Source organism: Microtus oregoni, unplaced genomic scaffold (assembly GCF_018167655.1).
Source record: "Microtus oregoni isolate MIOR12 unplaced genomic scaffold, Mior012 000013F_ref0000133, whole genome shotgun sequence".
Classification (NCBI taxonomy): domain Eukaryota; kingdom Metazoa; phylum Chordata; class Mammalia; order Rodentia; family Cricetidae; genus Microtus; species Microtus oregoni.
Window position 1 is genome coordinate 10,539,998 of NW_024543072.1, and position 12,556 is coordinate 10,552,553.

At 47.8% G+C, this 12,556-nt stretch overlaps 1 protein-coding gene across 1 annotated transcript in view; it reads right to left on the reverse strand.

Annotated features, from left to right (window-relative positions):
• Positions 1–12,556, reverse strand: part of Wdfy4 (WDFY family member 4) — a 202,373-nt gene that overhangs the window by 141,816 nt on the left and 48,001 nt on the right. The window contains exons 13-21 of the mRNA XM_041662791.1: positions 8,836–9,050; positions 7,884–8,008; positions 6,713–6,902; positions 6,260–6,336; positions 5,032–5,253; positions 3,897–4,075; positions 2,764–2,995; positions 1,401–1,546; positions 251–362 (exon numbers count right to left, since the gene is read on the reverse strand). Coding sequence (XP_041518725.1) covers positions 251–362; positions 1,401–1,546; positions 2,764–2,995; positions 3,897–4,075; positions 5,032–5,253; positions 6,260–6,336; positions 6,713–6,902; positions 7,884–8,008; positions 8,836–9,050 — 1,498 coding nt within the window. The remainder of the gene's footprint in view (positions 1–250; positions 363–1,400; positions 1,547–2,763; positions 2,996–3,896; positions 4,076–5,031; positions 5,254–6,259; positions 6,337–6,712; positions 6,903–7,883; positions 8,009–8,835; positions 9,051–12,556) is intronic.

A 12,556-nucleotide genomic window follows, 5' to 3' on the forward strand; every position in this document is an offset into this window, starting at 1 on the left:
GTCCTGTGGTCCAGGGGTACCAGTGTGGGTGTGTGGCGGCGGCGGGGGGAGAGGGGGTAGTTGAGTTCGTCAGTTAGGAAGCAGCAAGCTGAGCTGGGCTTCACTCCTTGGTCACTCTCTGGCTACGCTTGTTCTCAACTCTGGCCCTCCTCACAAGACCTCCCCAGGACACTCCATCTTGTCTCCCACCCCCAGAGTTCTAGCATGCACAAGCCCTCCTTCCCGAAGTAGAGTCTGTTGCTTGACCTACCTAAGTGGCCCACGGCAACAGCACCGAGAGTCCGAAGAGACCCTGAGAGGTGGCCAGCACAGTTTCTCAGCAAGAACACAGGCGTGGCATTGTCACGGGATGCAATATTCATCTAGAGGAGGTGACAACAATCAGTGCCACAAAACCCCTGCGAGAGAAGGGTTCAAGAGACCTAGAAGATTGACACCTCAACGCCCAAGGCTGGTGACATGTGTGACAATTAGTGGAGGATTAGCCATTATTGGGGACTGAAGCTGAAGTGTGGGATCACTGTCCCATTCCTCATTTGTGGGGCAATGGCAAGTGAGTCAGCTGTAAGCACACAATCTGTATACCCTGTCTTCTCACAAAGAGGAGGCCGTGGGTAGGAGGAACCCAGGGACAACAGCGAAGCAGCACTACCAAGGCCTTATCAAGCTGGGTGGTGGTGGTGGCACACTCCTTTAATCCCAGCACTCTGGAGGCAGAGACAGGCTGGTCTCTTTGGTTCAAGGCCAGCCTGGTCTACAGAGTGAGTTCCAGGACACCCAAGGCTGCACAGAGAAACCCTGTCTCAAAAAACCAAGAACAAAGACTATCTCAGCTCAGGATCTGCAAAGCCCCATTGCTACTACTGATTCCAGAGACCCAGAAGGGGAGGAATCCTGCCTTCTGTAATCAGGATATGCAGGAAAATACAACTTTGGTGCATGCCAGGGTCTCGATCCTGACCCCTGGGGCCCTCTGCCCATTAGAGTGAAGAGAATATAAACCAACCAACCAATAATCCTTAGCGCCGAACTCAACAGAGATATTTATGCAGGGATTAGGAAATGGTGAGGCGCATAGCATCTTTCTTTACACATGCATGTGCTTGTTGTTCTGTAAGGTCACTAGTGTTCAAAGCAAAGATCAGTAGTAGGGTTTCCAAAATCAAAATGATATTGAAAGAGTTCTGAGTCTGTCATCGGGAAGGGCACACATATTCCTCTTTAAACAATTTTAAAAAGGCTTAGTCCTAGCAAATGAGGCGAGAAGTATGGCGTGTGCCTGTCTGTCCATCCATGAATGGACAAGCACAGGATAGTAACTGAAGCCCTGGAAGCCAACGAAAACCACACAGTGAAGTTCGCAGTGGAGAAGAGGGAGGCAGGGTCATGCAATGCTGTACCTCCTTGGCGATTAGGCGGCTGTCCACCTCGTTGTAGGTGTTTCTGATGTTCATTATGCTGGTGATAGAAGAGCTGGACACGTGAAGGCCAAAGGAAACCCTTTCCTCCGCAATGAGGGGTGTGGCTTCACCATCCGAGCCTTCTCCTAGGACAGCATATCTCTAGTCAGTTCCCTTTACAGAGAAAGAAACTGACCCTTTGACCATTAATGCCCACCGCCACACATTAAAGCGGTCGCTGGGCGGGTGTCTGCATGTTGCTACATTTTGTATATCTGTGTGTCAAAAGTTTTACTCCAGCTATGCTTCTCTGGTTTCTAATATAAGAATGAGATTGGAACCAAGTGTGGTGAGGCAGACCTTTAATCCCAGCACTCGGGAAGCAGGGGCAGGTGGATGGATGTCTATGAGTTTGAGGCCAACCTGGTCTACATAGTGTGACCCTATAAGGACAAAAACAAACAAAACATTAGCAACAAATAAACAGATGGCAACCTTTCAAGGTGGACTCTTCTAGAAAATGAAGGTGCTGTAGGTATGAAATTAAGAAGAATAGAAACATCTATCAAAGCTTTCGCTTCACTTCCAAGTGGCTAAGCAACTTTGTCTGAAAGAGAAAGGGCATGGGACTGACAGACCTAAGACTTTGAGCACTGCATGGCTACTGTGAACATCCCACTTGGCATGCCTATTCTGGTCCTCTGGTGACTGACAGCAAACCCTTACTAGAGGAACGCTGTATGACTACAAAGTCAGTGAACCTTGGGCTCCAGACCTGAGCCAGTGGCTCTGGTCAATGTCGCTGGCCACAGGAAATGAAGGCCACACCAGACCTGGTCCTGGAAACTGAAGCACTCAGCAGCACTCAGTCGCCGTGGCCACACATAAGGCCTTCAAACGCGGATGCATTTGTCTTTATTTCCAGATGGGAACTGACCCCCTGGACCTGGCAGAGCTCAGAGAGCAAGCTCCCTGCTTGAACAGCCAACAATCAATAAAGAAAATGGGGATGCTGTCTGCCTGTTTAATAATTGAAGACAACAGTATACTTTAGTTAAAAAGCGTCTTCATTAAAAGGAATGTAACTTATTTATCCCATTCCCCCCTCCCTTTCCTTGCCGAGAGTATTACTCACCTACCCTCCTCCATTAGGCACTGAGAAGTTGAAATCTAAAGGCTATTGTCATTTCCTCTTCTGTGACAGTTTCTCTTGGGTTGTAAATATATAATGCTCCAATTACAAAGGCCTCTCCTAATGATTGACCTCTACTGAGTTTATTCTTTATAAATATGCTATAAATAACTGGGTACCCACTTAAAAACTTATACGAGCAGAACCGTTCTAAATCAAAACACTCCGTACCTTGAAGGTGCACAGCCTGAAAGTTGCCACAGTACCTCGGGCCAAGTTTGATAATAAGGGCTAACGCATCCATTGATATGTCTTCTTCAAAGAAGTATGAGGGGCCAAGACGCCAGATTAGTGACGACTTCTGTTTCCAAATTCTAGGGGTCCCAATATAGCCATAAACATCCACAAATGAAGATGGGTCCATTGAAAGGAAAGTCCCTGGTAAGGCCTGGACATACAGCATCTGTTGAAACAAGAGCAGCACTTACCCCAGAGCCATCAAAGTTGTATGTGATGATACAATGTTAGAAGCTCATTTCCCACACCAAAATAAAATTTTATTTTATCTAAAAAGTCAGAAAGATGGCTCTCAAATCTGGGAAGCACACAGCAGAACACCCAGAAAGTGTAGATGTGGAGGGGAGTGGCACTTCAATGCTACTGTTGGAAATAAATTTGACAAGAAATATCAAGAAACATAGAAGTCCAGCTTCCTTGGCCCAGTCATTGCACTAAGAACATTTCACTAAGTCCATTATTGGAACATTAATAGTTGCATGTACTTACAATAATTACTGCTGAATGGTTCAAAAAGAAGAAAGAAAAGGCTTCTCTCTGCAGATGGTGTGCCCATGAATATTTTTAATCTCCCGGAACTACTGAGCGCATCAGAGTCACAGGGTATCCAACCAATACAAAAATCAACTGCATATCTATAAACTAACAGTGAAACCAAATCCTTTCACAATTATTCATAGGAAAAAATGGTGTTTAATAAAACATGAACAGGATCTGCATTCTGAAAATTCCAAATTGATAAGAGAAAATTCAGAGATCTATGTTAAAGAAGAGATACACCATCATCACGGATAGAAAGACTCAACATGCTAGAGATGTCACATTCCTTCTCATTGGTTTGTAGGCATAATGCAAGGTCCATCAGGATATCACACACACACACACACACACACACACACACACACACGTGTATCCACACATGCAGATACACACATGTATATATACATACATAAATATACACAAACATACACACACACACACATATATACACATAAATAACAAGTAAAAATGGAGAGGTGAGTAATTAGTAGATCATATCAAGGCAACATCTTGGCTTTGACATTGACCTTGGCTGAACCAATAGCTTGTCCATCCAGATAAGTGGTCACAGTGCAATTCCTCTTCATTTCTTTGCTGACCACCACAGCCAGGTGATACCACTGGCCACAAGTCAGCAGCTGGCTGCACCTGACCTGTAGTTGGCGCCCTGCAGAGGGCTCAGCCTCCTCTTCAGGCTCCATGACATCTGCAGAAGAGAACAGTGGACCTCACATGAGACAATATGTTTACAGAGACCCAAGAGCAGTGACGAGGGTGATACCCCTGGCTAGCCCATGTGGGCCTTATGTCTGTGGACCAGACTCCCTGCAGGGATAGCTGCTGCCATCAGTCCCTGAGCTCAGCCTCTGTACCAGACACTAGTTAAACATGGCTACCAGCATTACCTCACTAACACGCCCACAGCCCTGTGAGGCAGGTCGTTGTACCCACTTACTACCCTAAGGCAGAGAGCTTAGGCCAATCACACAGTCAGCTCTAACAGCTTCAGTTAGGCACCTGTCAGGTGACCTGAGAGGGAGGAGGCAAGCAGTCTGACTGAGTGCTAAGATTGTGGCCATTTTCAGGACTTCCCATAGACTTAGCTGGGAGGCAGTGACTCTTAGCACAGGCTGAGGTATCTGGGCTTGGCTCTAAGGGAGGCGAGCTTGGGAATATGCTGGAGTCTGATGGGCAGAGCCAGGATCAGCCATCGGTTGATCACTGCTTCCAGGCACCCAGAGTTACCAACCTGCCACGTGAAAGAGCTGTCAGCCCTCTGAATTTGGGTCATTCGTAGACAGGTCTAGGGCTACTTCAGCTCCAACTAAGTTGAGTCTATTCTTCATAAACCTTTCCCTAATGATGTAGTTTGTGTTCCATATGACTAACCCCAAGTCCCAACAGTGTTCCTCCTGTCAGGGCAGAACTGGTTTTCTGGAAGGTCATTGAGCATGATCTCTAGAGCCACGCAAGGCCCAGACCAGAGTGGCACACTACAAATATTGACATAGACCTTTCACCGCGTACAGAAGTTGGGAGCATTTAAAAAGATAAAGAGATACAGGGTGTCACCAAGTTTCCATGTACATCTGTGTGAGAACATGTGGCTGAGCCTCATTCCCCAGGCAATGACCACACAGGCCTTGAAACCCAGGGCCTTACCCAGGGGCTGAAACTCTTTCTCTTCTGTGGACACAACCAGGGAGAGGTCATCCATGCAGAGGCTGACGGAGAAGCAGATAAAGGGCTGCTCGGTCCTGGCCAGGTGGCGCACCAAGGTCAGGAAGCGCAGCGGGTGGCCCTCCATGACAGTGGCCTGCCGGCTGATGAGAAACCAGCAGGAGAAGGTGAGTCCTCCTGGTGGAGGGAACGGCCTAGGGGTACCTGGGGGTGGAACACAAGCATAGCTTTACACTCTGTCCTGCCAAGGAAGCGATTGAGACACAGACACCCCTCAGCTCCGACTCCACTCTGCAGGGCCTCCTACCAGGAACTAGCTCTGCATCTTGCTTATTCCGCACTCCGCACTCAATCCTACTCCACCAAACTTGGGTGCTTCTCACTGTTCATGTCAGGATAAGGAGGCTCCCAGACCTGGAGCCCTGCTGCCCCATGCCTCTGCACGGCATGTGGCCTTGCCAAGGGAGCAGAGAAGTCACTGTCCCTGAGGCTTATCGATATCTAAGCCTCTGCAACTGATCTCAAGTCAGGCTTGGGGCCCCGTGGAGGTGAGGACCCTAGCTCAGCTGAACCTAAGGTGAAGAGATGACCTGGTCCATGGAAGCACCATGTCCTTGTTGCAGCAGAGTTGGCAATACCGATGGCACTACTGTCCCTACTAGCATAGCTGCTGCAGCCGTGTTAGCACACTTGGGACCATTCACAGAGAGGAAGTCTGTCCTGAACTGACAGGCCAGCCACGAACCTCCAGGAACCTTAGGTCAGTCTGGGCTCTTGCGCTGCGCTGCCCAGTGTGATATAAGTTCAGTGAAAGGCTTTACAAAGCATGGCCAGGCTCACAGCTGATGCCCAGAAACCACCTACCATGGTTTCACCTCCTCCGGATGCCCCCCATCCCAGAGCTTATACCCCTATCTAGAGAAAGCTGCAGCATACACGGCTCCATTTCAGCCCGTTCCGGGCTTCTGTGCAATGGCTCAGCCTCAGAGGCAGCTACTCCACAGATGTCAATGCTACCTGAGCGCTGGCTGTGGAGTGAGCCCAGGCAGTGCATGATGAATAGGGTAGCTGCTCTAAGGGACCGTGAGCAGATGCAGTAGGCAGAAGTCTCCTCGTCCGCAGAAACTCGAGACTGAGGAAAGACTCGTGCTTTCTGGAGATGTGGGGTAGAATTTTGCCAGGGTCCCCTAAGGACTTGGGAGATGCTTACCTGATCCAGTCCCTCCAGAGATGGAATGCTCTGTGCTGGACCCCATGACCGTAGACAAGGTTGGAATAAAGAGGCATCTGGAAATAGGAAGGAATTGCTGGTCATTGGATGTCATCAGCAGTCTGGGCTGTGACATCTCCCTGCTCTACCCTACTCCAGCAGCAGTATGCCCTCTTAGGCCATGAGGTTCCAAGAACAGAAAACAGTTGGCGCTGATGGGACAACATGAAGAACATTCTAGAAGCAGGTACAGTAGGAAAAAAGAGGGCTCTGGTCCTCCAAGGATAGAGACTCTGTGGTTCTCCATTGGGCAGAGGTGTAACTACTTAAATACACCTCTGTTTGAGCAACAAGAACCAATAGGGGCCAAAATTGTGTAGCCAGTGTTATATATTATCAGAGGTACTGGGAAATTAATAAGTCATTTTCCAAATACATAAGAATTCTCCATACCCATAACCTTCCACAGACATGTCGAATTCCACGAAGGATGGAGTCAGAGCTGCCCTCTGAGGCTGCAGATTGCGAGGGGAGGTCATGGAAATGAGGCTCAATGTTGTCTGGAGGGCTGTGGCTGAATCTTGGGAGGTCCACGGGTCCTGAGACCCTCCAGGGCATGGGATGGCATCTGTAGGTTTGTCAGCTGAATCGGCACATGACCCTGCAACAGGGAACAAGAAAAAGATGTGTCTTTGCCTAATGTACCATTCCTGTTCTGGCAGTATCTCTGATGTTTCTGCCACAGCCTAATGGAGCATCCTGCAAGAGACCCTAGGTACTTCCCAAATACAGTGGACCCCCAGCCTGGACTCTGCCCATTTAGACACCATGCAATGGTGGCAATAACTACCTCTAAGTGACTTCTTTTAAGTCTAGCATGTTCTTCTCTCTGTATAGCATTTGCAGCTACTGCCAGAGTCTTGCTTGCCTGGCTGCTATTCCTTGCTGGCCTCACTGTGACTTGACCAGCTCTGTCTTCCATATTCGCCTGCCTCTGACTGCCAGCTCTAGATTCTGAGCTGGCCTTTGCTTGCCTCGGTGCTGTGTATGATCTTACATTCAAGGTGTCTGTAACATCCTTCTTTCCAAACTGGATCCCTAGCATGGCAAGCTCTCAGATAGCTCGCTTGACTCTGGGCATCGTCCAACGCTTCCACTCCCAGCATCTCACTTTGCTCCTGAGCTGTGAACTTTACAAAAAGCTTTGCTGCTCACCTCTGCCCAGTGCAGCACATGGGACCCCTGGGTTGTAAAGAAAAGAGGATCATTGTTTTGTGACCTCAGGTAAAAGGGTCAGGCAGCTGCCTAATGCCACATGTCTCACGTGGAGGCTGGAAGAGGTTCTGGGACCCTAAGCCCTACGCAAACTTCATCTACCCCACTGAGCAACAGGGGAAAAAAAACCTTTTAAAATCCGCCCACTTTTCTATCTTATAGCAATCATTCATCAGTAATAAAAATGGGTTCTCTCTGACTCCTCTCTTCTTTCTCCCAGCATTCAGTTTAGTTTCCCTCACCTAGCTCTGTTCTCCTATAGCTCTGCTATAGGCCCAAAGCAGTTCCTTTATTAACCAATGGTAATCACAGCATACATAGGGGAACCCCACATCAGTTAACTGTTCACTCCTCAACAAGTCCTGTTCTGTCTCCTCACCTGAGTTCCCAGGGTTGTCTTCATGCCCAGGAGACGAATGGAGGCTTTTCCAGGCAGCTGGCTGGGGTGAGTGAATGCCAAGGCCTAGGAACTGCCTGAACATCGTAACATCAAGAGAGGCAGCTAAAGTCACATTGCAGGCAAACTTTTCCAGACTTCTTCCCTAGATACCACCACCCCTGACATACAATTTCCAAAAGTCACACAGAAACTGTGTGCCCCTGTCTTGTTTTCTATCCAGCAGAGTTGGTGAAGCTGGAGACTTCAAGTTGGACTTCATTCTATGCACTATTTACAGGTTTATAAATGTATTTCCTGTGTACTTAGCTTTGTGGCCTGGTCTGACAGGCCTGAGAGTGCCTGAGAGGCTTCTCCAGAACCTGGGTCCCAGAGCCACTGTCTGGGGGGGGGGGGGGGTTATTCTCTGTCCCTTCTGCTCCTTTGGAAGTAGCAGTCTGCTGAGTGTGAACCTGGACCATCTTCTCCATCCTGCTCTGGGGCAGTAAGGGCCTTAACTTTTCTTGCATGATGCATGTCCCTCCTCTGCTTTCTTGTCCCTTCTCCTGAGTCCTTTCTATCCCTCCTGTGTGCAGGAAGACCTCTGCAGGGTACAGTGGTGTCCTGCATCTGATCCTCTTCATGCTGCCCTGGCCACTGCCCCTGAAAGTCTGGCTCTTTGCAATCTGACCCTAGATCCAGTCCAAGCCTCTGGGATTAACTCTAGATTTACCTCCTTGACATTTCCATTCCCCAGAGAATGCCAGATGAGGCTATGCCTGCTCTGTGTGCATACACATCCGATGCTGGAGCAAAGGAGAGGAAGATGCACACACCTTTCCCCGGTGACTTGATTGTGCACAGGGTTCCCATTATCCATCCTGCCTTGGGGTCTGTAGTGTTGGATGCTTAATGCATGCAGTACCTTAGCACGTCTGGCTCGATGGCTTGGGAGCCAAGCTTTTCAAAGATCCTGATGAGAAGCGAGTGCAGGGCACTGCCACCCGTGCTGAGGGTTCTGCGGCAAAAGGTCATAAGTGTCCGGAGCATCCCTGCCTCACACATGACCTGGCGATTCTTCTCCGATTTCACCAGGGATAGGAGGTGACTGGCCATAGAGCACTGGACCTCCTCAGAAAGCTAGGAGGCAATCAAAGCAAGCAGTGAGTCTGGGAGAGTGGACTGTCCTCTGGGTGGCTCTGTCAGACCACCTGTGCCCCCCACAACTGCCTATACCCACTGTCTCAGCCGTTCTTCTGAATGCTAGCCTCACCTGCAATAACAGGCCAGGGAAAGTCAGCTACTTGAGTTAGCCACCAACTCAGAATACAGGCTGCACACAGGAATGCAGGAATCTGGGTCCCCCTCAGAAAGGTGATGTCGGAACCATTTAACACTGGGAAGCTTTCTGAGTTGATTGCTAACACTAAAATGTCTATGGATTTCAAAAATCAAGACTTACATCTCTTACGAAAGGCAGTAAAATCTGGTCATACAGCTTTATGACCTTCTCTGAGAAAGTCACTGGTCCCGAAGAGTGGCTATACCACTAAGTGGACCCACATTCCCCAAGCTGAATTTATTCAATAAATTTCTACATTTTAGTTTGTACTTGAGTACCAAAGCTAAGGTCCACCTAGTTGCATGAACAAAACAGTCAACACACACACACATGCATGCATGTATACATATGTGCGCACACACACACATGCACACCATCCTTTAAATATTTTAAGTCTTTGTTTTACTTTGTGGTTTCAAGAAGAGAAATCTATGCCAGTGTCAATGATGTTAGGACACCAGAGCCAGGAGAAGCCACAATGGCACTTACCTAATACAGTCATCCCCACCCATCCCACGAGAGAGGGACTCCAGGACTCCCTACGGGTGCCAACACCCACAGATGTTTGAGCCATTTAGATAACGTACCATGGTATTTCTGCTTAGCCCATGGACATCATCCTACACCTTTTAAATCACTTTTAGATTACTTAGGACACGCAACACAATGCAAATGCTGTACCATCAACATTCTGCTCTATCGGGAATAAATGACGAGAAGCAAAGTCCACACGTTCGGTACGCACGCAGCATATTCTGTCTCCAGTCCATGGAATAGGCTGATATGGAGGCCAGCTGTGATACCTCTCTCATGAGCACTGGCATCCGATACCAAGCCACAGACGTGTGCTACTCCCATCCTCTATGGAGGTTTCCCTGGAACCTTCCCAAGGCTCTCTTAGTCTCGGTCCAGATACTAAAGGGCCTTGCACTGGTAATGCAGACACTGCCTACTCTCAAAGAGAGTCACAAACTAAAAGTGATATGGATGAGAAGCCAGGGAGACCATTTGTACACAGCAAGGAAAATGCTCTAATACAACTCAGTATCTGGGAGGGAAGGAGTTTCCTGTGGCCCTGTGTACATTTCATGGACTCTTAAAGGTAAAATAGAGGCCAGGGCTGATGTTTGCTTTAAGAGTAGTGTTTTTCCTGTGACAACAGTAACTTCTGGGTACTTAGGATGTGTTCTCAGCATTCCAACAAGGACAGAGTGTATAATCACGGCATCATGGCCATCTCCGCTCTGCACACAAGGAAGCCGGGCTCAGAGAAGGTAATTGCCCAGAGTCACATGGCAAGGGACTGGACTGATGATGACCCTGGGACTCATGCTCGGAAGCATATCACTTCGTCACCTCCTTGCCAGGTTTATCCATTTGTGTAGCTTAGTGCCAAAAGATAGCACCTTCCTGTTGTTATGTCATCCTCAAGACTTATCTGCCTAGTGCCTGCAACTCCTGTCTCAAAGTTAGACATTCAGTAATTCCCCTTTCTTTCCACCCCCATGTATCTCTGTGTGTGTGTGTGTGTGTGTGTGTGTGTGTGTGTGTGAGAGAGAGAGAGAGAGAGAGAGAGAGAGAGCACACTTATGTGTATAAATTTGGGCATGAGTGCATCACAGCCTGCACTTGGAGGTCAGAGAGCAACTTCAATCTCTGTCTTCACCTTCTACCTTAAGACAGGATCTTTTGCTGGTTTTTTTTTCCCACAAGGATGACACACCAGCTTCCAGGGATTGTCGCTTTCTGCCTCCCATTTCCTAGTAGGAGGAATGCTAGGATTATGGACTGGACGCTCGTGTTCTGGGGATTGGAACTCAGGTTCTTAGTCTTCTGTGTCCAGCTCTTTTACCCTGAAGAGCCCTCTAGCCCTTTAACGTCCCATGTCTAAGTTACCTTGAGTAATACTTCTGGCTTAAAATTTGGGGGCATGCCACTATGTGAGTGACTTTAGTGATGATTTTTCTTGCTGGGAAGGATTTTGTCATTCAAAACTGTCAATTTTGTCAGCACCATCATTGACTGACGTTGAAGACATGTCTCATCACATGGAGGAGATGCTGCTAACACTAGCCTGGTTTCTGTTACTATAAGGAAATGACTAGTACTGTATATTATAAAGCAGGTCCATTTAGCTTATATTTCTGGAGGCTCAAGGGCATTTGCTTAGCTCTGGCTATGTTATACCTACTTGGCTGTGTCACGTTCAGATGGCAAGGACAGAAGAAAAGGGGGGTGGATCACAAAGTGAGACGAGAAGCCAGAGATGACAGAAGGACCACACTTTCTCTTTTAAGACAACATGCTGGGGTCCTTTGAGAACTATGTCAATTCCTGTCAAAGGCAGCATGCCCACGGCCTCCTACTAGGCTCTGTCCCTTAAAGCCCCCTGGGCACTGCACCAATGGGAATGGAGTTTCTACCACAGGAACACTTGAGGGACACATTCAAAACCACTTCTAAAGTATCATAGACTTATATTTAAAAGTGATCTCTGCATAGCTGGTCTGAGCTTGCTGATACCCACGCTTAGACAAACAAAAATCAGAGTCTAAAAGCAGACATAATTAAGTTGGTGTGCATCAAACAAGTCCTGTGCCATAGCTGGTACGTCAAGGGCCTCATCTGTGTGGAAATGCATCAACTTCCCTGCCTTTGCTTCCCACATCTTTCCTCTGATGCTGTCTCTTCCTGCATCCATGTGAACCTTGTCTGCCTTTCTCTGCACTCCTGATAGCAGAGAGAGAGCATTCATCTTCCCGCCATGACCATCCTCTCTACCAGAGTCGGGCTATCATTTGGTAACTGTATTCTTTTAATTTGGGGTAAGAGTTGGGGAGACAGTCTGCATGAAGCTAGATGCAAAAATAATATCAGAATGTATTATTAATAAGAATTAAAGAGAAATGTCTCCAATCTCCAATTTTTCATTACCAGTAAGTATTTCCTTATTGCTTTAGGGACTTTGACTCTGTTTTTTGTCTTTTGACTCCCTTCCCCCACCAGAGAGCTATAATTACAATCTAAATATGCAAAAAGGAAAAAAAGAGAAAGTTTTCAGAGGGGAAATGCTGATCCTGTCTAATGCTGCCACAAGTTCACTCCAAAACTGCTCGATACCCCATAATGGAGGAGGCGAAATTGATTGTTCTCATGATCACGGCAGCCCCATCAATACCAATATTGTCTTGTTTTGAATAAAATGTGCTGGTTTTTTTTCAATGCTGGTTCCAGTAAAATAGGGTTTTAGTGAAAATATGAGCAGTGGCAGGAAACCAGTCTGGTTTCTCCCCCTGCAAATGGA